This window comes from Somniosus microcephalus, chromosome 6 (assembly GCF_052327205.1).
Source record: "Somniosus microcephalus isolate GS21.2 chromosome 6, FLI_Smic_1.0, whole genome shotgun sequence".
Lineage (NCBI taxonomy): Eukaryota > Metazoa > Chordata > Chondrichthyes > Squaliformes > Somniosidae > Somniosus > Somniosus microcephalus.
This window is the reverse complement of record NC_140992.1, coordinates 4,217,168-4,239,109: the sequence shown is the minus strand read 5'-3', so window position 1 is coordinate 4,239,109 and position 21,942 is coordinate 4,217,168. Positions and strand designations below refer to the sequence as shown.

Here is a 21,942-nt window from a genome sequence, read left to right as displayed (position 1 = left end):
CAGGACTTCCTTTCTACAAATCGAAAAGAAAGCATTCTGATTAACATCCTTTGTTCTGTGTGTTCTCCTTCTGCCTGTACAGCGGGTGTTGATAACATCATCTAGGATTGCTCAGGCCACTGGTGTCTGTGCGCTGCATTAAGATCAGCAGCGGTGCAGGTTAGTCTAAGGACGCGTTGACCGAAAGTTCCTTCAGCTCCCTCCCGTTGAGCTCGGGAGGGATTCTGGAGCAGTGCCCCTATGATGTCATCAGACGTTGCATTTTAGAAACTTCGGAACAAGAGGAGGCCATTCAGCCCCTCGAGCAAGTACCGCCATTCAGCCCCTCGAGCAAGTACCGCCATTCAGCCCCTCGAGCAAGTACCGCCATTCAGCCCCTCGAGCAAGTACCGCCATTCAGCCCCTCGAGCAAGTACCGCCATTCAGCCCCTCGAGCAAGTACCGCCATTCAGCCCCTCGAGCAAGTACCGCCATTCAGCCCCTCGAGCAAGTACCGCCATTCAGCCCCTCGAGCAAGTACCGCCATTCAGCCCCTCGAGCAAGTACCGCCATTCAGCCCCTCGAGCAAGTACCGCCATTCAGCCCCTCGAGCAAGTACCGCCATTCAGCCCCTCGAGCAAGTACCGCCATTCAGCCCCTCGAGCAAGTACCGCCATTCAGCCCCTCGAGCAAGTACCGCCATTCAGCCCCTCGAGCAAGTACCGCCATTCAGCCCCTCGAGCAAGTACCGCCATTCAGCCCCTCGAGCAAGTACCGCCATTCAGCCCCTCGAGCAAGTACCGCCATTCAGCCCCTCGAGCAAGTACCGCCATTCAGCCCCTCGAGCAAGTACCGCCATTCAGCCCCTCGAGCAAGTACCGCCATTCAGCCCCTCGAGCAAGTACCGCCATTCAGCCCCTCGAGCAAGTACCGCCATTCAGCCCCTCGAGCAAGTACCGCCATTCAGCCCCTCGAGCAAGTACCGCCATTCAGCCCCTCGAGCAAGTACCGCCATTCAGCCCCTCGAGCAAGTACCGCCATTCAGCCCCTCGAGCAAGTACCGCCATTCAGCCCCTCGAGCAAGTACCGCCATTCAGCCCCTCGAGCAAGTACCGCCATTCAATCAGATCATGGCTGATCTGTACCTCAACTCCATTGACCCGCCTTTGCTCCATATCCCTCGATACCCTATCCCAACAAAAATCTATTGAACTCGGTCTTGAAAGATCCAATTGTCCCCAGCATCCACAGCCTTTTCGGGGAGAGAGTTCCAGATTACCACTACGCTGTGTGTGGAACAAGTGCTTCCTGATTTCCCACCTAAATGGGCTAGCCTTAATTTTAAGAATGTTCAGGATTTCCCCACCAGAGGAAATAGGTTTTCTCTATCTACCATATCAAATCCTTTTAACAAATATTCAACCGGAAGAAATAAATGGACTTGTGCGGAACAAATTCAAAAGATTTTGATTTGAATCGTAAGTGTCAGTTTGGCTCAGTGGTTTCACCTCTGAATCAGAAGGTCGTGGGTCTTGTACTCGGTCTTGGCAGTCACTTAGTGCAATCCTGAGGGAGCGTAGCGCTGTCTCATTTTGGGATGAGACGTTAAACGAAGACCCGATCCACTTATTTAGATGGATGCAAAAGATCCTATGGCACTATTTTGAAGAGAACAGGGGAATTCTCCCCAGTATCCTGATCTTTATCCCTCAACCAACAACACTAAAAACACATTTTCCATCCCCCCCCCCCCCCCCCAGCCCCCTGCACCCTGACGGTGCTAACTCTTGCTGGTTTGGGTTTCAGTGGGTGTGGGCCAGCCTCCAGTATCCCGCCAAATAGTTGTCTATGCATATGGAACCCTGAACAGTATCAGCAAGCTGTTCCTCCATGGGGGGAGAGAGGGGACGAGGATCGGAGCTGAACCCGTGCGGGGACAGTGGGCCACTCGCCCCCACCCTCTGGGCCCGCCGTCCGCCCTGGGGGCCCGCCGTCCACCCTGGGGGCCCCGCACGGACCCACTGTCGTCCAGGGGTGATTGGATAAACACTGGAGATGTAAACCCTGACTGTTTTTCTCCCCCCCCGCCCCTGTCCGTTCCCAGAAGTGGTGAAGCCAGTTTCAGTGCCCTGCTGCCCTGTCTGAGTCTGTAACTCGGCACAGACTGGGGACTGAAGCTGGTACCTTCTCGCTCTTAAATCAGGAGTGTGATGGAAAACTCACCACTCCTGGATGGATGCAACCACAATACTCAACAAGTTCGACACCATCCAGGACAGCGCAGTTTTCTTGATTGGTGTCCCTGCTACTGGACTCGCTATCCATCCCCGGCACACCATGGCTGCAGTGTACCATCTACAGGATACACTGCAGCAACTCACCGACTGCTCCGGCCTCTAACAATGAGAAGCTGTTTCTTCATCGTCACTGGGTGAGTATCCGGAAATTCCCTACCGAACAGCATAGTGAGAGCACAAGGACTGCAGCGGTTTGAGAAGAAGGCCCATCACCACTTTCCCAAGAGCAACTAGGGATGGACAATAAATGCTGGCCTTGCCAGTGACACTCATCCTGAGAAAAGCAGGTAAATTGTGAGGTTTGTGCTGGGTGTGCCAGTCGTGTATAAAATGAGGCTGTGAATGAGCTTCCCCTCCAGGAGCTGTTGGCGGCAGGTTGTGCATCACCTGTGCACCGTCACCAAGCAGGAAACTAACTGATCAGTTTGTGGTTTCTTTGTCCCTGATCCAGGCTACCCAAAGTTCCACGAAAGCAGCTCAGATGGCACAAGATGAGGTAAGACAATCCTCCACCGGCCGTGTCAATCGGGCATTCGTCAGACAGCCGTTGGGTGATGTGGCTTCAGAGTATCGTTCCTAATTAATTTTCCAGGGAAGAATTGGAAGACAGGAGCAGGAGTAGGCCATTCGGCCCCTCGAGCCTGCTCCGCCATTCAATGAGATCATGGCTGATCATCCAAATTCAGTACCCTGTCCCTGCCTTCTCCCCATACCCCTTGATCCCCTTAGCCTTAAGAAATATATCCAACTCCTTCTTGAATATATTTAATGAATTGGCCTCAACTGCCTTGTTTGGTAGAGAATTCCACAGGTTCACCACTCTCTGGGTGAAGAAATTCCTCCTCATCTCTGTCCTAAATGGCTTACCCCTTATCCTTAGACAGTGACCCCTGGTTCTGGACTCCCCGACCATCGGGAACATCCTTCCTGCATCAAGTCTGTCTAGTCCTGTTAGAATTTTATAAGTTTCAATGAGATCCCCTCTCATTCTTCTAAATTGTTCCCCTTGTGTCGTGTCTCTATATAATGTTTAATGCAGTGGATGCTGCCTTTCATTCTGTGAGCTATTGGTATCGGGCTTGATGGAGTCCTGTGGCACTGAAGGGCTGGGATTGATGGTTGAATCTTTTACCTCCTGCCGATTGCAGGAGATCGCCCGTTTACTGATGGAGGAAGAGGAGAAGCAGGCCCACAGGAAATCCAAGGAAAAAGATTCTGCGCGGAGGGCAGAGGAAGACAGGAGGAAGGGATCATCAGAACCGAAGAAGCATGAGCAGGAAAAGAAGGTAGAGGTGGACCGCAGTTTGATTGGAATCTAATTTTAAAATGTGAATCCCGATCCCGGGTGAAGTTTGATTCTGGATTTTTTTAGATGATTAGAATTGGGGGAAAATCTGTGTCAAAAGAATATGCATATACGTAGCACTTTAACCCATCTCGGCACCTCCCAACCGGTGGGTTTCTTGTTACCGGACAACATCCTTGTCTTTAAATAGTGCCATGGGATCCTCCTTAACAGGGTGATGTGGGTTTAGAGCATAAACTGGTGGACAGGCTTCAACATCTCATTCGAATGATGGCACTTCCAACAAAGCAGTAGTGCATTGAGAATCAGCCTAGATGATGGGCTTGAATCCACGACCTCTGACTCCAAGATGAGAGTGCTAGCACTGAGCCGCCGCCTTCTTATCGTGTCCACGGACAGTCTATACATAGCCCAGCCAGAACTGGACACATTTTTGCGCCTTGTTGTTGGATTCGGCAAGATCTGCAACAGTGCAGGGTTCCTCTAACGATGGGAGCACTGAGCCAAGCCAAGCTGTTAATTAGTAATCAGCTGTGATTAAACTACAAGTAACTTGCTGTCCCAGTCATTGATACTTTTGTAAGCTCATGGTAATGGCCCAATCATGTGTTGAGTACTACATAAGAAATAGGAGCAGGAGTCGGCCATTCGGCCCTTTGACCCTGCTCCACCATTCAGTGAGATCATGGCTGATCTTCGACCTCAACGCCACCTTCCCGCACTATCGCCCTATCCCTTGATTCCCTTAGTATCCAAAAATCTATCGATCTCAGCCTTTAATATACTCAATGACTGAGCCTCCACAGCCCTCTGGGGCAGAGAATTCCAAACATTCACCGCCCTCTGAGTGAAGAAATTTCTCCTCGCCTCAGTCCTAACTGGCCGACCCCTTATTCTGAGAATGTGACCCCCAGTCTAGCTCGAGACTCCCCAGCCATGGGAAACATCCTCCCAGCATCTACCTTGTCAAGCCCCTTAATTTGCTTTCCTAATTGCTTGCTGTAGCTGCATGTTAAATTTGTGATTCATGTACAAGGACACCCAGGTCCCTCTGAACACCAACATTTCCAAAGCTCGCTCAGTTTAAAAAATATTCTGCTTTTCTATTGTTCCTACCGAAGTGGCTAACTTTACATTTCTCCACATTGTACTCCATCTGCCATGTTCTTGCCCACTCACTTAACCTGACTATATTCCTTTGCAGCCTCTTTTCGTCCTCCTCACAACTTACTTTCCCACCTAGCCTTGTATTCTCAGCAAACTTGGGTATATTACACTCAGTCCCCTCATCTAAGTCATCGATTTAGATTGTAAATAGCTGAGGCCCAAGCACTGATCCTTGCGGTACCCCGCTAGTTACAGCCTGCCAACCTGAAAGTGATCCGTTTATTCCTACTCTCTGTTTTCGGTCTGTTGACCAATCCTCAATCCATGAGAGTAATATTACCTCCAATCCCATGAGTCCTAATTTTGTGTAATAACCTCTTGTGTGACATCTTATTGAATGCTTATCTACTCTGCTAGTTACAACCTCAAAAAACTCTTAGATTTGTCAAACACGATTTCCCTTTCATAAATCCGTGTTGACTCTGCCCAATCATAGTGATTTTCTAAGTGCTCTGTTACCAAGTCCCTAATAATAGATCCTAAAATTTTCACTACTACTGATGTCAGACTAACCGGTCTATAGTTTCCTGTTTTCTCTCTTTCCTCTTTTCTTGAAAAGCGGGGTTACATTTGCTGTCTTCCAATCCGCGGGGACCGTTCTAGAATTTAAGGAATTTTGGAAAATCAAAACCAATACATCCGCTATCTCTGTAGCCACCTCTTTTAAAACCCTAGGATATAGGCCCTCAAGTCCAGGGGATTTGTCGACTTTTAGTCCCATTAATTTCTCCAGTACGATTTCTTTACTAATACTAATTTATTTAATTTCCACATTCTCATTAGACCCTTGGTTCCCCACTATTTCCGTAATGTTTTTTGGGTCGTCTTCCGTGAAGATCGATACAAAGCATTTGTTTAGTATCTCTGCCATTTTCTTATTTCCCATTATAATTTCTCCTGTCTCTGCCTGTAAGGGACTCACGTTTACTTTTGCTAATTTCTTTCTTTTTACAATACCTATAAAAGCTTTTACAATCTGTTTTTATGTGTCTCGCTAGTTTACTCTCATTCTATTTTCTCTCTCTATCAATTTCTTGGTCCTCCTTTTACTGAATTCTAAAATCCTCCCAATCCTCAGACTTACTACTCTTTGGCAACTGTATAAGCCTCTTCCTTTAACCTAATACTTCTCTTGTTAATCTTTAACTTCTCTTGTTAGCCACAGTTGGACCACTTTTCCCGTGTGGTTTTTATTCCTAAGAGAATGTATATTCGTTGTGAATTATGAATTATTTCTTTTAATGTTTGCCATTGCTTATCTACCATCATATCTTTTAATCTTGTTTCTCAATCTACCTTTAGCCAAATCGCCCCTCATAGCTACAGTTGCTTTGTTCAGGTTTACGACTCTAGTTTCGGACTTAACTAAATCACTTTCCAACTTAATATAAAATTCCATCATATTATGATCACTCTTTCCCCAGAGGCTCCTTTACTACAAGGTTATTAATTAATTCTGTCTCAGCACAATACTAGATCTAAAATAGCCTGTAGCCTAGTTGGTTCCTCGACATACTGATCTAGAAAACTATCTTGAATGCATTCCATGAACTCGTCCTCTGCACTATTACTGCAGTATATGAAAAGTAAAGTCCCCCATGATACTGTATTATCTTTGTTACATGCACCTCTAATTTCTTGATTTATACTGTGCCCAACACTACTACAACTGTTAAGGGGTCTATAAACTACTCCCACGAGTGTTTTCTGTTTTTTTAGCTCTACCCAAAGTAATTCTACTCCTTGATTTTCCAGGCATGTCTTCTCCATGCCTTCTTGACATCCAGGCTCAACTTAACTGTCTTCCAAGCTCCATCCTACATAAATTCTACTTCACCCCACGTTCTACTGACCGCATCCTATGGTGCACTAAGTTCACTTCTGCCATTCACCCCTCTCCTCACCTTCACCCCACGTTCCACTGACTGCATCCTATGGTGCACTAAGTTCACTTCTGCCGTTCACCCCTCTCCTCACCTTCACCCCACGTTCCACTGACTGCATCCTATGGTGCACTAAGTTCACTTCTGCCGTTCACCCCTCTCCTCACCTTCACCCCACGTTCCACTGACTGCATCCTATGGTGCACTAAGTTCACTTCTGCCGTTCACCCCTCTCCTCACCTTCACCCCACGTTCCACTGACTGCATCCTATGGTGCACTAAGTTCACTTCTGCCGTTCACCCCTCTCCTCACTGACCTTCACTGACTCCCCAACCCCAGTGCATTAAGTTCACAATTCCCATTTACAGCTCCCTCCATGGCCATGCCCCACACTACTCCAGAACCTCCTCCAATCTTGTGTCCCAGCCTGTGCGCTCTAGTCTTCCACCTCTGATCTCCAATGCTGCTCCTCTTGCTAGCTCACTGTCAGCTGTGCTCAGTGGGTAGCTCTCTCGCCTCTGAAACAGAAGGTTGTGGGTTCATAGAAACATAGGAGCAGGAGTAGGCCATTCGGCCCCTCGAAGCTGTTCCGCCATTCAATGAGATCATGGCTGATCATCTAAATTCAGTTCCTGCTTTCTCCCCATATCCCTTGATCCCTTTAGCCTTAAGAAATATATCTAACTCCTTCTTGAATATATTTAATGAATTGGCCTCAATGGCCTTCTGTGGTAGAGAATTCCACAGGTTCACCACTCTCTGGGTGAAGAAATTCCTCCTCATCGCCGTCCTAAATGGCTTACCCCTTATCCTTAGACTGTGACCCCTGGTTCTGGACTCCCCCGCCATCGGGAACATCCTTCCTGCATCTAGTCTGTCTAGTCCTGTTAGAATTTTATAAGTTTCAATGAGATCCCCTCTCATTCTTCTAAACTCCAGCGAGTACAAGCCCAATCGACCCAATCTCTCCTCATACGTCATTCCTGCCATCCCAGGTATCAGTCTGGTGAATCTTCGCTGCACTCCTTCCATGGCAAGAACACCCTTCCTCAGATAAGGCGACCAAAACTGCACACAATACTCAAGGTGTGGTCTCACCAAGGCCCTGTCCAACTACAGCAAGACATCCTTGTTCCTGTACTCGAACCCTCTCGCTACAAAGGCCCTGTACAACTGCAGCAAGACATCCTTGTTCCTGTACTCGAACCCTCTCGCTACAAAGGCCCTGTACAACTGCAGCAAGACATCCTTGCTCCTGTACTCAAACCCTCTCGCTATGAAAGCCCTACTCCAGAGACTTGAGCACAAAATCTAGGTTGATACTCCCAGTGCAGTACTGAGGGAGTGCTGCACTGTCGGGAGGTGCTGTCTTTCGGATTAGATGTTAAACCGAGGCCCCGTCTGCCCTCACAGGTGGGCGTAAAAGATCCCACGGCACGCTCCCCGGTGTCCTGACCGATATTTATCCCTCAACCAACATCATTAAAACACATTATCTGGCCATTATCACATTGCTGTTTGTGGGAGCTTGCTGTGCGCAAATTGGCTGCCGCGTTTCCTACATTACAACAGTGACTGCACTTCAAAATTATGTCATTGGCTGTAAAGCGCTTTGGGACGTCCTGAGGTTGTGAAAGGCGCTAGTCTTTTCTTTTTCCTAACCTGCAGACGGTGAAGTTTGGGAGGTTTTGTCCTGCCCGCCCATTGTTTTGTATCCATAGCTGGTGTACTGCTGGACACGGGCAGTCGGGTCTAACAGGCCAACTCTATCATTTGCACTGCAGTGCGAACTGGTTTGTCCTGGTTTGTCACCAGGCAACAGGTGCTGTGCAAACTTGTCTTCTCAACAACAGCTACGACAGGCAGTAATTTCGAGGCTTTAATTTCATGCGAGGTTTCAGGTGATTGCTGTAAACAGGTTGAGCTTCAATCTTGTGGCCCGAGAGAGGCGAGTTCCTCTGACGTCACTCACCCAAACTTGCACTCTGCTTCTCCTGGTATTTGATTGAACCTGTCTGTCGGTGCAATGCTCATCAATGGTAACGTGATCCACTGAGAATGCAGTTCCCCTGCCCCCTCTCTTTATCGGAAAACAAAAGCAAACACTCGGCAGGTCAGGCACCATCTGTGGAGCGAGAAACAAAGTTAATGTTTCAGGTCGATGACCTGCCATCAGAACCCATTTTTGCTGGCCCAAGTGAGGGATGTCCCTGCTGGGTAATTTTGGACACCATTTATCATTATTACACGCTCAGGTAATTCATAGCTCAGCTTAGATACAGAGGAAGATTCCATCTGCTCTGCCCTATCAAGAGACACGGCTATATATTGGCATCACTATATATCACCACTATCATTGATGCCCTAGCCCCGACTAAAACAATTACCCTCTCTCACCCTGGCCGTTCCCCCGGTACGGCTCTCATCTTCGCTCCCTTAAGTCCAAGGGACGCAGACTCGAACGGATATGGCGGACAACTGGTTTAGCCATTCACCGCCAGATCTGGCTGGACCGCACAAAGCATTATCGGGCCCTGCTCTCGTCTGCCAATACTGCTCACTATTCCAGAATCATTCTGCAATGCAAAGATAAACCCCGGCGCCTATTCTCTACTGCTGACCGTCTTCTTAAATCCCTCTCCCCTGTCTCCTCCACCCTCGCCTCCGATAACAAATGTGAGGAGCTCATGGACGACTTTGTCTCTAAGATTGAGACCATCCGTTCAGCTGCCTCTGCCACTTCCCTTCCTTCCCCTAACCCACCAGGCCAAACTTCCTCTTAAGGTTCCCCCCTGCCCTAGCCCTGAACCCATCTTTCTCCAGTTTCTCTCCAATCTCCCCTCATGACCACTCCACACTCATCTTGTCTGAGACAAGACAAAGCAGCCCACTTGATTGGCACCCCACCCACCACCTTAAACATTCACTCCCTCCACCACTGGCGCACTGTGGCTGCAGTGTGGACCATCTACAAGATGCACTGCAGCAGCTCACCAAGGCTTCTTCGGCAGCACCTCCCAAACCCGCGACCTCTTCCACCTAGAAGGACAAGGGCAGCAGGTGCATGGGAACACCACCACCTCCAAGTCACACACCATCCTGACTTAGAAGTATATCGCCGATCCTTCATCGTCGCTGGGTCAAAATCCTGGAACTCCCTCCCTAACAGCACTGTGGGAGCACCTTCACCACACGGACTGCAGCAGTTCAAGAAGGCGGCTCACCACCACCTTCTCAAGGGCAACTAGGGATGGGCAATAAATGCTGGCCTTGCCAGTGACACCCACATCCTAAATACGAATTTTTTAAAAAGACCCACCTCCTGCTCCCTTGACCCTATTCCCACCAAACTGCTGACCACCCAACTTGCTTTTCTGGCTCCCATGTTAGCTGACATTGTTAATGATTCTCTCTCCTCAGGTACTGTCCCCCTCTCCCTCAAATCAGCCGTCGTCACCCCTCTCCTCAAAAAACCAAACCTTGATCCCTCCATCCTTGCAAACTACCGCCCCATCGCCAACCTCCCTTTCCTCTCAAGTTCTTGAATGTGATGTTGCCTCCCAAATCCGTGCCCATCTTTCCCGCAATTCCATGTTTGAATCCCTCCAATCAGGTTTCCGCCCTTGCCACAGCACTGAAACGGCTCTCATCAAAGTCACAAATGACATCCTTTGTGACTGTGACAAAGGTAAACTATCCCTCCTCGTCCTTCTTGATGTGTCTGCCGCCTTTGACACGGTTGACCACTCCATCCTTCTCCAACGCCTCTCCACCGTCGTCCGGCTGGGTGGGACTGCACTCGCCTGGTTCCATTCTTATCCAACTAATCATAGCCAGAGAATGACCTGCAACGGATTCTCTTCCCACATCGTTACCTCTGGTGTCCCCCAAGGATCTATCCTTGGCCCCTCCTATTTCTCATCTACATGTTGCCCCTTGGCGACATCATCCGAAAACACAGCGTCAGTTTCCACATGTACGCTGACGACACCCAGCTCTACCTCATCACCACTTCTCTCGACCCCTCCACGGTCTCTAAATTGTCAGACAGCTTGTCCGACATACAGTACTGGGTGAGCAGAAATTTTCTCCAATTAAATATTGGGAAGACTGAAGCCATTGTTTTCAGTCCCCGCCACAAACTCCGTTCCCGAGCCACTGACTCCATCCCTCTCCCTAACATCTGTCTGAGGCTGAACCGCACTGTTCACAACCTTGGTGTCATATTTGACCCTGAAATTAGCTTCTGACCACATATCCGCAGCATAACAAAGACTGCCTATTTCCACCTTCATGACATCGCCTGCCTCTGTCCTTCCTCCGCTCATCTGCTGCTGAAACCCTCATCCATGCCTTTGTTACCTCTAGACTTGACTATTCCAACACACTCCTGGCCGGCCTCCCACATTCCACCCTACGTAAACTTGAGGTGATCCAAAATTCGGCTGCCCGTGTCCTAACTCGCACCAAGTCCCGTTCACCCATCACCCCCTGTGCTCACTGCCCCGTGTCCTAACTCGCACCAAGTCCCGTTCACCCATCACCCCTGTGCTCACTGATCTACATTAGCTCCTGGTTCAGCAACGCCTCGATTTCAAAATTCTCATCCTTGTTTTCAAATCCCTCCATGGCCTCGCCCCTCCCTATCTCTGTAATCTCCTCCAGCCCCACAACACCCCCGAGATATCGGTGCTCCTCTAATTCTTCCCTCTTGAGGATCCCTGATTATAATTGCTCAACCTTTGGTGGCCGTGCCTTCAGCTGCGTGGGCCCAAAGCTCTGGAATTCCCTCCCTAAACCTCTCCGCCTCGCTACCTCTCTCTCCTCCTTTAAGACGCTTCTTAAAACCTCCCTCTTTGACCAAGCTTTTGGTCACCTGCCCTCATTTATCTTTGTGGCTCGGTGTCAGATTTTGTGTCTTATAATACTCCTGTGCAGCGTCTTGGGATGTTTTACTACGTTAAAGGTGCTATATAAATACAAGTTGTTGTTGTTGGATAGAGGATTGGCTAACTAACAGAAAACAGCGAGTCTAGATAAACGGGCCATTTTCAGGTTGGCAAACTAACTAGTGGGGTGCCACAAGGATCAGTGCTGGGGCCTCAACTATTTACAATCTATATTAATGACTTGGATGAAGGGACCGAGTGTAATGTAGCCTAATTTGCTGACGATACAAAGATAGGTGGGAAAGCAAGTTGTGAGGAAGACAGAGTCTGCAAAGGGATATAGATAGGTTAAATGAGTGGGCAAAAATTTGGCAGACGGAGTATAATGTGCAAAATGTGAGGTTATCCACTTTGGTAGGAAGAATAAAAAATCAAATTATTATTTAAATGGAAGAGACTACAGAATGCTGCAGTACAGAGGGATCTGGGGTCCTTGTACATGAAACACACAAAGTTAGCATGCAGGTACAGCGAGTAATTAGGAAGGCAAATGGAATGTTGGCCCTTATTGTAAGGGGGATGGAGTATAAAAGTAGGGAAGTCTTGCTACAACTGTACAGGGCGTTGGTGAGACCACACCTGGAGTACTGCGTACAGTGTTGGTCTCCTTATTTAAGGAGGGATATACTTGGATTGGAGGCAGTTCAGAGAAGGTTCACTCGGTTGATTCCAGAGATGAAGGGGTTGTCTTATGAAGAAAGGTTGAGCAGGTTGGGCCTATACTCATTGGAGTTTAGAAGAATGAGAGGGGATCTTATTGAAACATATAAGATTCTGAGGGGGATTGACAGGGTGGATGCAGAGAGGATGTTTCCCCTCGTGGGGGAATCTAGAACGAGGCCAGGATCAGATCAGCCATGAGCTTATTGAATGGTGGAGCAGGATTGAGGGGCCGAATGGCTGACTTCTCCTATTTCTTATGTTCTTATGGGAAAAGAGTGGGGAAGTTGGGGCTAATTGGACACTCTTTCAAAGAGCCGGCACAGCACGATGGGATGAATGGCCTCCTCCTGTGCTGTAAGTTTCTAGGTACAGTACTCCCAAGTAGAGAACAGCAGAGTAAAGCTCCCTCTAGTCTTCCCTACAATGTGCCTGAGCCGGTCCACCCCCAGATGAGACCCCCTTTCACTGAAGGAATGACATTTCCGCTGTGCACACCAGCCACCTTCGTGCAAGACTGCCACTTGTAACTAATTCACATCTTTGGTTGGTGCATGATTGAGACTGTCCCAACTCACGAAGAGGGGGAAAGCTGTAACTATCCTGTTTTCATGAACCATTTACAGAGCAGCTTTACGAAATGCTCAGAGCAGGGGAATGGGGAAGGGGTGTTTGCTGTTCTGAGACTGGGGCTTGGCTAAGAAATGGCGTGGGAGGGCCTGAACAGGGGGAAATGAAGATGAAATCATGAAAACATTTCTTGTACAATGAATTACTTCTCTCCCCTCCTCCCCCCTCCCTGACATTAGAAAAACAAGTAGGCATTGTGCAGGTCTGTGGAAATTCGAGTGTAGGCTTTAATGGTTATTGCACGGGTCGTGCCTGTGGCATGTCAAGGGGACCTGCCACTGAGGGGATCTGTCAGCTGTAGTTCAGGGAGGGAGGGACACTGATCCTCGGGTGAAGACGTGCAGTGTTACCATGATGTGTCCAACCAGACCCGACGGTGGATCCGTTGATCACCATTCAGGAATCTTCGCTCTGCTTGATGGTGAATGTTGAACGTTGAGGACCAACTTCAAACCCCACGATGACCCAGTGACCATTTCACCTGCAATTGTTCGCTGCTTGTGTTGCAAAGGCTGCAGTTCCCCGTCTGGCAGTGCTGTTGTGATCTTCCTTCCTCTCTTCCCCATGCAGCACGACACCAGTGAGTACGTCAGGCCCAAGCCTCAGGAGGGGCCAGAACCACTGACGGGGAAGCCTGAGCGACCAAGAAGGTAAAGACTTGAAACCTGTCCGGTTTTTTTTTTGGTAGCCTTCTCCCCTTTACCTCCTTTCCTGAATGTGACGGCTGCTCCTGTGATGTGTTTCCCTGGTCACTAGCTGCTGTCTGGTACCCTAGCTATTCTGAGCATGCAAGGCTGTACTGAGCATCAGCAGGCCATTCGAGCATGGAAAGTATCACAACCTAGCCATGGGGCACAGATTTGTTGTATTCCATTGCCTCCTGGACTGGGATCACTAACTCGGCACAGAGCCAGGATCGGACCTGGCACTTTCCTGCCAGTATGGCTCAGTATCACACTGGGCCAATCATGTACCCACTGATCCATCAGGGAAGCCTTTGCATTGCATTTTAATTTGTACAGGGGTTCATTCTATGCGTGTGTTGCGGCCACAGGTTTTTGTTCCCTGGATTAGCCCGGCCTCCAGTCCACCAGCTACTTGTGCTGAATCTCGCTCATCGAGTGTCACACCGTTCTCTCCTCTGTGTTTTTGGTCACTTTCTGGTGCTGATCCAGGTGACTGACGTCGCCCGATGTCACTCCCAGGTCAGGTGCAGGAGCCTGACCTGGACTGGGCGTCCATCGCCTGAGGCAGTTGGCGAGGAATTTCCCAGAGTAGTTTTTCCCTTATTGGCCCTGGGTTTTTTCCCTCTGGTTTTTTGCCTCTCCCAGGAGATGACACGGCTGTGGACGGGGTCTGGTGAAGATGCTCCAGCCATCGTGGTGTGGACCAGGCTTGATGGACCAGCGGGTCTTTTCCTGCCCGTCAGTTTTGTATGCAGGTATGATGCAGAGTTAAGCCTCTGCCAGCGGTGACCCCCCACCCCCCCAACGTCCCACTACACTAACCTGACGCGTTTAATTTTTCATCCGTGCGGCCTCTCGTGAGTCCCTCGATTTAGTGTCAATTGGTGTTGAACTCCAGATAGTGCTCAGCTGTTGCATTGATGCTCAGCTCGGATTCTGAGTGAACCATCTCCCTGACCCGGCTCCTGGCATCTGCACTACTGAATCCAGTTACCTTGTCCCATTCTGCTGCCAGCTTCAAGGAGCAGATGTAGAAACGTACACCTTTCGAGCCGGTCCATGGATGCCATTTCTCCCAGAATCCAATTAAAGACACGCCCGTTTAAAAGCAGCCTGGGAGTTAAAGGAACAGGAGGCCATTCAGCCCCTCGAGCCTATTCCGCCATTCACTGAGATTATGGCTGATCTGTGACCTATCTCCATATATCCGCCTTTGGCACATATCCCGAAATCCATCAATCTCAGATTTAAAATTAACAATTGATCTTGCATCAATTGCCTTTTGCGGAAGATGACTGACTCAGAGTTCCAAGCTTCTACCACCCTTTGTGTGTAGAAGTGTTTCCTAACTTCACTCCTGAAAGGCCTGGCTGTAATTTTTAGACTATGTTCCCTAATCCTAGAATCCCCAACCAGTGGAACTAGTTTCTCTCTGTCTACCCTATCTGTTCCCCTTAATATCTTGAAAACTACGATCAACTCACCCCTTAACCTTCTAAATTCTAGGGATCACAACCCTAATTTGTGTAATCTCTCCTCGTAACTTAACCCCAAGACCAATATAAGGTGTGGTGCCCAGAACTGCTCCCAGTGCTCCAGGTGTGGTCTAACCAGGGTTTTGTACAGCTGCAGCATAACTTCTACCCCCGTGTACTCTAGTCCTCCAGATATAAAGGTCAGCATCCCGTTAGCCTTTTTGATTATTTTCTGTACCTGTTCATGACATTTTAATGACCTGTGTATCTATAGAATCATAGAAAGTTACAGCACAGAAGGAGGCCATTCGGCCCATCGTTTTTGCGCTGGTCAAAAAAGAGCTCTCCAGCCTAATCCCACTGTCCAGCTCTTGGTCCGTAGCCCTGTAGGTTACGGCACTTCAAGTACATATCCAAGTACTGTTTAAATGTGATGAGGGTTTCTGCCTCTACCACCCTTTCAGGCAGTGAGTTCCAGACTCTCTCTGCCCTCTGGGTGAAAAAAGTTCTTCTCAGCTCCCCTCAAGTTTAAATCTCTGCCCCCTGGTTATGGACCTCTCTGCTAAGGGAAATAGGTGCTTCCTATCCACTCTATCTGGGCCTCAATTTTATACACCTCAATTAGGTCTCCCCTCAACCACCTCTGTTCCAAAGTAAACAACCCCAGCCTCTCCAATCTTTCCTCATAGCTAAAATTCTCCAGTCCTGGCAACATCCTCGTAAATCTCCTCTGTACCGTCTCTAGTGCAATCACATCTTTCCTGTAATGTGGTGACCAGAACTGTACGCAGTATTCTAGCTGTGGCCTAACCAGTGTTTTATACAGTTCTAGCATAACCTCCCTGCTCTTATATTCAATGCCTCGACTAATAAAGGAAAGCATTCCATATGCCTTCTTAACCACCTTATCTACCTCTCCTACTTTCAGGGATCTGTGGACCTGCACTCCAAGGTCCCTCTGTTCCTCGGTATCCTACCATTTATTGTGCATTCCCTTGCCTTGTTAGCTCTCCCCAAATGCATTACCTCACACTTCTCCTGATTGAATTCCATTTGCCACTTTTTTGCCCACCTGACCAGTCCATTGATATCTTCTTACAGTCTACAGCTTTCTTCCTCACTATCAACCTCACCTCTGCAATTTTTTGTATCATCTGCAAACTTCCGAATCATGCCCCCTACATTGAAGTCTAAATCATTGAGATATATATTGCAAAAAGCAGGGGACCTAGTACTGAGCCATGTAGAATCCCACTGAAAACAGCCTTCCAGTCACAAAAAACACCTCTGCTTCCTGCCACTGAGCCAATTTTGGATCCAACATACCACTTCCCATTGGATCCCATGGGCTTTTACTTTTTTGACCAACCTGCCATGTGAGACTTTGTCAAAGGCCTTGCTAAAATCCATGTAGACTACATCAAATGCACTTCCCTCATCGACCCTCCTCATTACCACCTCAAAAAATTCGATCGAGTTAGTCAGACATGACCTTCCTTTAACAAATCCATGCTGACTGTCCTTGATTAATGCTTTCTACAGTCCCTCAGAATTTTTTCCAATATTTTTCCCACCACCGAGGTTAGACTGACTGGCCTGTAATTACTCAGTCTATCCTTTTCTCCTTTTTTAAACAATGGCACAACATTAGCAGTCCTCTGGCACCACGCCTATAGCCAGAGAGGATTGGAAAATGATGGTCAGAGCCTCTGCTATTTCCTCCCTTGCTTCTCAACAGCCTGGGATACATTTCATCCGGGCCTGGCGATTTATCTGCTTTCAAGGATGCTAAACCTCTTAATATTTCCTCTCTCTACGTTTATCCCATCTAATATTTCGCACTCCTCCTTAACTACAATGTCTACATCATCCCTCTCTTCTGTGAAGACAGATGCAAAGTATTCATGAAGAACCATACCCATGTCTTCTGCCTCCACACAAGTTACTTTTTGGCCCTACTCTTTCTTTAGTTATTCTCTTGCTCTTCATGTATTTATAAATTATCTTTGATTTTATTTGCCAATATTTTTCATGCCCTCTCTTTGATCTAATTTCCTTTTTAATTTCACCCCTGCGCTTTCTATGCTCTTCTAGGCTTTCTGTAGTATTGAGCTCTCGGTATCTGCCAAAAGCTTCCTTTTTTGGCCTTATCCTACCCTCTATGCTCCTGGACATCCAGGGGGCTCTAGATTTGGGAGTCCCACCCTTTTTTGTCAGAACATATTTGCTCTGCACCCTATCTCCATCTTGACTGCCTCCCACTGCTGACACTGATTTGTAGCCGTTTTCAGTCTATTTTTGCTAAATCACATCTCCACTTAGAAAAATTGTTTTTTTTCCAGTTGGGAACTTTTATTCCTGGTCATTCTTTGTCCTTTTCCATAACTATGCTAAATCTAACTGAATTATGATCATTACCACCAAAATGCTGTCCCACTGATGCCCCTCCACCTGCCCAGCTTCATTCCCGAAAACTGAGTCCAGAACCTCCCCCTCTCTTGTTGGGCTTGTTACGTACTGGCTAAAAAAGTTCTCCTGAATGCATTTTAAGAATTCAGCGCCCTCTATAACTGATTCTACACTGATTCTATCCCAGTTAATGTTAGGGGAGTTGAAACCCCCTACTATTACTGCCCTATTGTTTTTGCACTTCTCAGAAATTTGCCGACAAATTTGCTCTTCTCTCTCCCTACCTCGACCCCAATGTTCCCTCTAATTTTCTTTTGGGTGCGCGGCCCCTTCAATTTCAGCGCATGCATGGTTTTTCCATTTAAAAGCCGGTGAGCTGGCTGCGCAGGACCACCAGACCGCTGCATGGCCACGCAGCTTAACGGGGACATTGATGGACCCCCAAATCTCTCTGGACCTCCACGGTTTACCATTTAGAAAGTACTCTGTTCTATCCTTTTTTGGTCCAAAGTGAATGACCTCGCATTTGCCTACATTGAAATCCATTTGCCACAGATTTGCCCATTCACTTAATCTATTAATAGCTCTTATAATTTTATACTTCCATCTACACTGCTTACAATGCCGCCTATCTTTTGTGTCATTGGCAAACTTGGATATATGGCTTTCTATCCCACCATCTAAGTCGTTAATAAATACGGTGAATAGCCCCAACACCGATCCCTGCGGGACACCACTAGTCATCTGCCAACTAGCGTACCTACCCATTATCCCTGCTCTCTCTCTCGCCGCTCAGCCAATTTCCTAACCAGGTCAGTAATTTGCCCTCAATTCCATGAGCTTCAGCTAACAGTCTCTTATGAGGGACTTTATCAAATGGCTTCTGGAAGTCTATATAAGTAGCATCCATAGACATTCCCCGGTCCACTACTTTAGTCACCTCTTCAAAAAAAAAATTCAATCAGGTTCATCAGGCATGACCTGCCTTTCACAAATCCAAGCTGGCTCTCTGATCAGCTGAAAATTTTCACGATGTTCAGTCACCCTATCCTTTAATTATAGACTCTAGCAATTTCCTGACAACCGATGTTAGGCTAACTGGTCTATAATTCCCTGGTTTCCCTCTCGCGCCATTCTTAAATAACCAAGTGACATGCGCAATTTTCCAATCTAAAGGAACGGTTCCTGAATCGAGAGAACTTTGGAAGATTATAGTTCGGGCATCGACAATGTGCTCACCGACTTCCTTTAAAACCCTGGGATGGAAACCATCTGGCCCTGGGGATTTGTCACTTTAGTGCCATTATTTTCTTTATTACTGTTAATTTGCTTACGTTAATTTTGGTGAGTCCCCGTCCCGGATTTAGTATTGGTTTCCAGCATGTAAATCCTGTAATTACTTCCTTTACTATAAATACAGACGCAAAGTAATTATTCAACATGTCCGCCATTTCCTTATTTTCATTTACATTATCGCCGTTAGCAGTTTTCAAGGGGCCCACATTGTCCTGACCACCCTTTTTTCTAATATAATTGTAAAAAAATTGTGTTGATTTTGATATCCCTGACAAGTTTCTTTTCATACTCCCCTTTTGTAGCTCTTCCTATCTGTTTTGTCACCTTCTGTTCTTTGTATCTCCCAGTTGCCAGGATCTGTGCTAGTTTTTGCATTTGTGTACGCTTTTTCCTTTAGTTTTATGTTGTCCCTTTTCTCTCTCGTCGGCCATGACTTTTTTTTGGGCAGGTAGACCTCTTGCCCCTCGGGTATAAACTGGTTCTGTATCACTAAATTCCTCGTGTGATACTCCTCCAACGCCAAACCTGTGCCGCAGTCGTTGAGTCGAATTCAAACCATTGCCCAAGATGCCAAAAGCCTCTTCTCTGACTCACCCTGTCTCTTCCCTCCCGGCCCACCGGCCATTCTCGGCAGCCAGCCACACCTCTGAGCAGCGGGACCAGTGCCAGAGAATGAGAGCACAAGAACTTTTAGTAACGAGGAAAAGCACAGAAAGCCCATCCCTTTTCCAGAGATTATTCCACCCTCTCCGGGAACACATCTAATACCCAATACCGTCCCCACCATTTAAAAAAATCCACGCTTAAAATGGGCAGTCGCTTATATCGGCTAAAAAACAATAACCATTTGTACTAACGTCAATTTCAAAGTTACCAGTTGCAGCATGTTAATTACTCCGTTTATTTCAGGCAAGAACAGTTGTGCTTACTCACTCGTTCACACCTCGTAAAGGTGCACGGAATGCAAGATCAAACATAAAGTAAATAACTAAAGCAAAACACTGCGGATGCTGGAAATCTGAAATTAAAATAGAAAATGCTGGAAACACTCAGCAGGTCAGGCAGCGTCTGTGGAGAGAGAAACAGAGTTAACGTTTCCCGGATCAGGCGAAGGATGAAATGGAGCTGCGGACCAGGACTGTTTTGAGATAGTGAGTCGGTGTTGCTGAAGAGAGGTCGAGAGGGTGCATGTTAGCGTGGATCTCAGAATACGGCGAGAGCAGTGGTTCGAGCAACGCTCAATATCTCGGAGACCTGTGATCATGGGTGGATCAGAAAGGTCATCGACCTGAAACGTTGGCTGTTTCTCTCTCCACAGATGCTGCCTGACTGGCTGAGTATTTCCAGCATTTTCTGTTTTTATATAAGTAAATAATACCTCGTTAATACTCAATTACCTTTTGTGTATTTAATCCCTTCTATATGGTGTGGAGTTACAGTTTGTAAACTGATTGTAGTTAAACTAAAGCCGCAGATGAGAGCGAGCTTGACTGCAGTTCAAATACCGCGACACAGAAGGACCATTGGTTACTGAAATAGCGTTGGCCCGTTATAGTGGACCAATCAGAACAAACCCACTACAAATGATGGGGAATATAATACTGTCTGCTTCAGTGGTGTAACTTATTCTACAGCTCTGGTAATTATTGTTTTAAGCAAAATAGTTTTGCCCGACTTTTTCTCTCTGACTCCCAATGCCTCTGTTTCCGACTTGGGCTGTGATCGTGCTGGTCGACCTCGGCTGGCGGAGGATGTGTTGAAGAGAGAGATGCTGGGCGAGGTGGGAGGGAGATTTCCACACTCCATGATTCAATAATCCTTAACGTTACAGTTTTAATTCCTGCAGGCCTGCTGCACACCGAGCAGATTCTGAAGGCCTTGACGCGAACTACAGGCCGACCCCACAGCGCCCTTCTCGTCCTGAATTCAGGTCTTCCGAATCGTCACAGAAAGGTACAGTACACTGGACTGGAAGTCTCAAAGCTGGTGGGCTGGAAGTGTCTGGTTTTTGGTGAGGTTGGAGGGGGAGAAGTTTCAATGGCGAACATTCAGTTTTATGAAAGCTGCATGATCCATGATTTAGTTAAATACAGGTGCTGTATACATAAGACAAAAACAGGCCATTTGGGCCAACCAGTCTGTGCCGGCGTTTACCCTCCACACCAATAAATAGTTCTAATCACATTCAGCTGCCCTGTTCCCAAATCCCTTCAACCCTTCTCCTTTAGCCCCCTCTCCAATCTAATCTTCAATGTTGACACAGTTTCTGCCCCACCCACTAATCCCGGGAGTAAATCCCACAGCCTCACAACTCCCTGTGAAGAGGTTTCTCCTGCCCTCTGTTCTAAATCTCTTACATTCAATCTATCTCTGGCCCCTCGCCTTCAACCTCTCAATGACAGGGAACAGTCGGCTTCTCTATACTAGTCCCCAACCTATCACCATTTTAAACAGTTCTATCACATCGCCCCGTAAACTGCCTTGTTTTCTCTCTGCGGGCTGAGAGAGCTCAGATCTAGCTCAGAGCTAGACCAGGGATGATTTCCGCTACCTGACTGATAATGACGCAGGCCCACATTGTGCAGTGCAGTTGCCGGCGGAGCCATTGGGGAACTCGGAATGATCTGTTGGCCTGATGGTGGGGTTCACTGTTTCCAGCAGTTTGCTCATGTCATTAAATCTGCTACATGGGCCCAATACAGTTGAAGAACATAAAAGCATAAGAAATAGGAGCAGGAGTCGGCCATACGGCCCCTCGCGCCTGCTCCGCCATTCAGTAAGATCATGGCCGATCTTCAACCTCAAGTCCACTTTCCCGCCTGATCTCCATATCCCTCGGTTCCCCGAGAGTCCAAAAACCTATCGATCTCGGCCTTGAATACTGTATACTCAACGACTGAGCCTCCACAGCCCTCTGGGCCTTGTCTGCCCCCTCGTGTGGATGTAAAAGATCCCATGGCACTATTTCAAGGAAGAGCAGGGGAGTTCTCCCAAGTATCCTGGGGCCAATATTTATCCCTCAACCTCTGGTCATTATCACATTGTTTGCGGGAGGTTGCTGTGTGCAAAATTGGCTGTCGCATTTTCTATACTACAACAGTGACTACACGTCAAAAAAATACTTCATTGGCTGTAAAGTGCTTTGGGAAGTCCTGAGGTCATGAAATGCGCTGTAGAAAGGCAAGTCTTTATTCCCCCCCCTCT

General features: G+C 47.6%; 1 protein-coding gene across 2 annotated transcripts in view; it reads left to right on the top strand.

The window, feature by feature from the left end:
- ccdc50a (coiled-coil domain containing 50a) overlaps nt 1–21,942 on the top strand; it is a 130,944-nt gene that overhangs the window by 93,599 nt on the left and 15,403 nt on the right. For both annotated transcript variants that reach the window (XM_085989641.1, XM_085989640.1), the window contains 4 exons: nt 2,728–2,772; nt 3,425–3,562; nt 13,443–13,522; nt 20,585–20,691. In XM_085989641.1, coding sequence (XP_085845767.1) covers nt 2,728–2,772; nt 3,425–3,562; nt 13,443–13,522; nt 20,585–20,691 — 370 coding nt within the window. The remainder of the gene's footprint in view (nt 1–2,727; nt 2,773–3,424; nt 3,563–13,442; nt 13,523–20,584; nt 20,692–21,942) is intronic.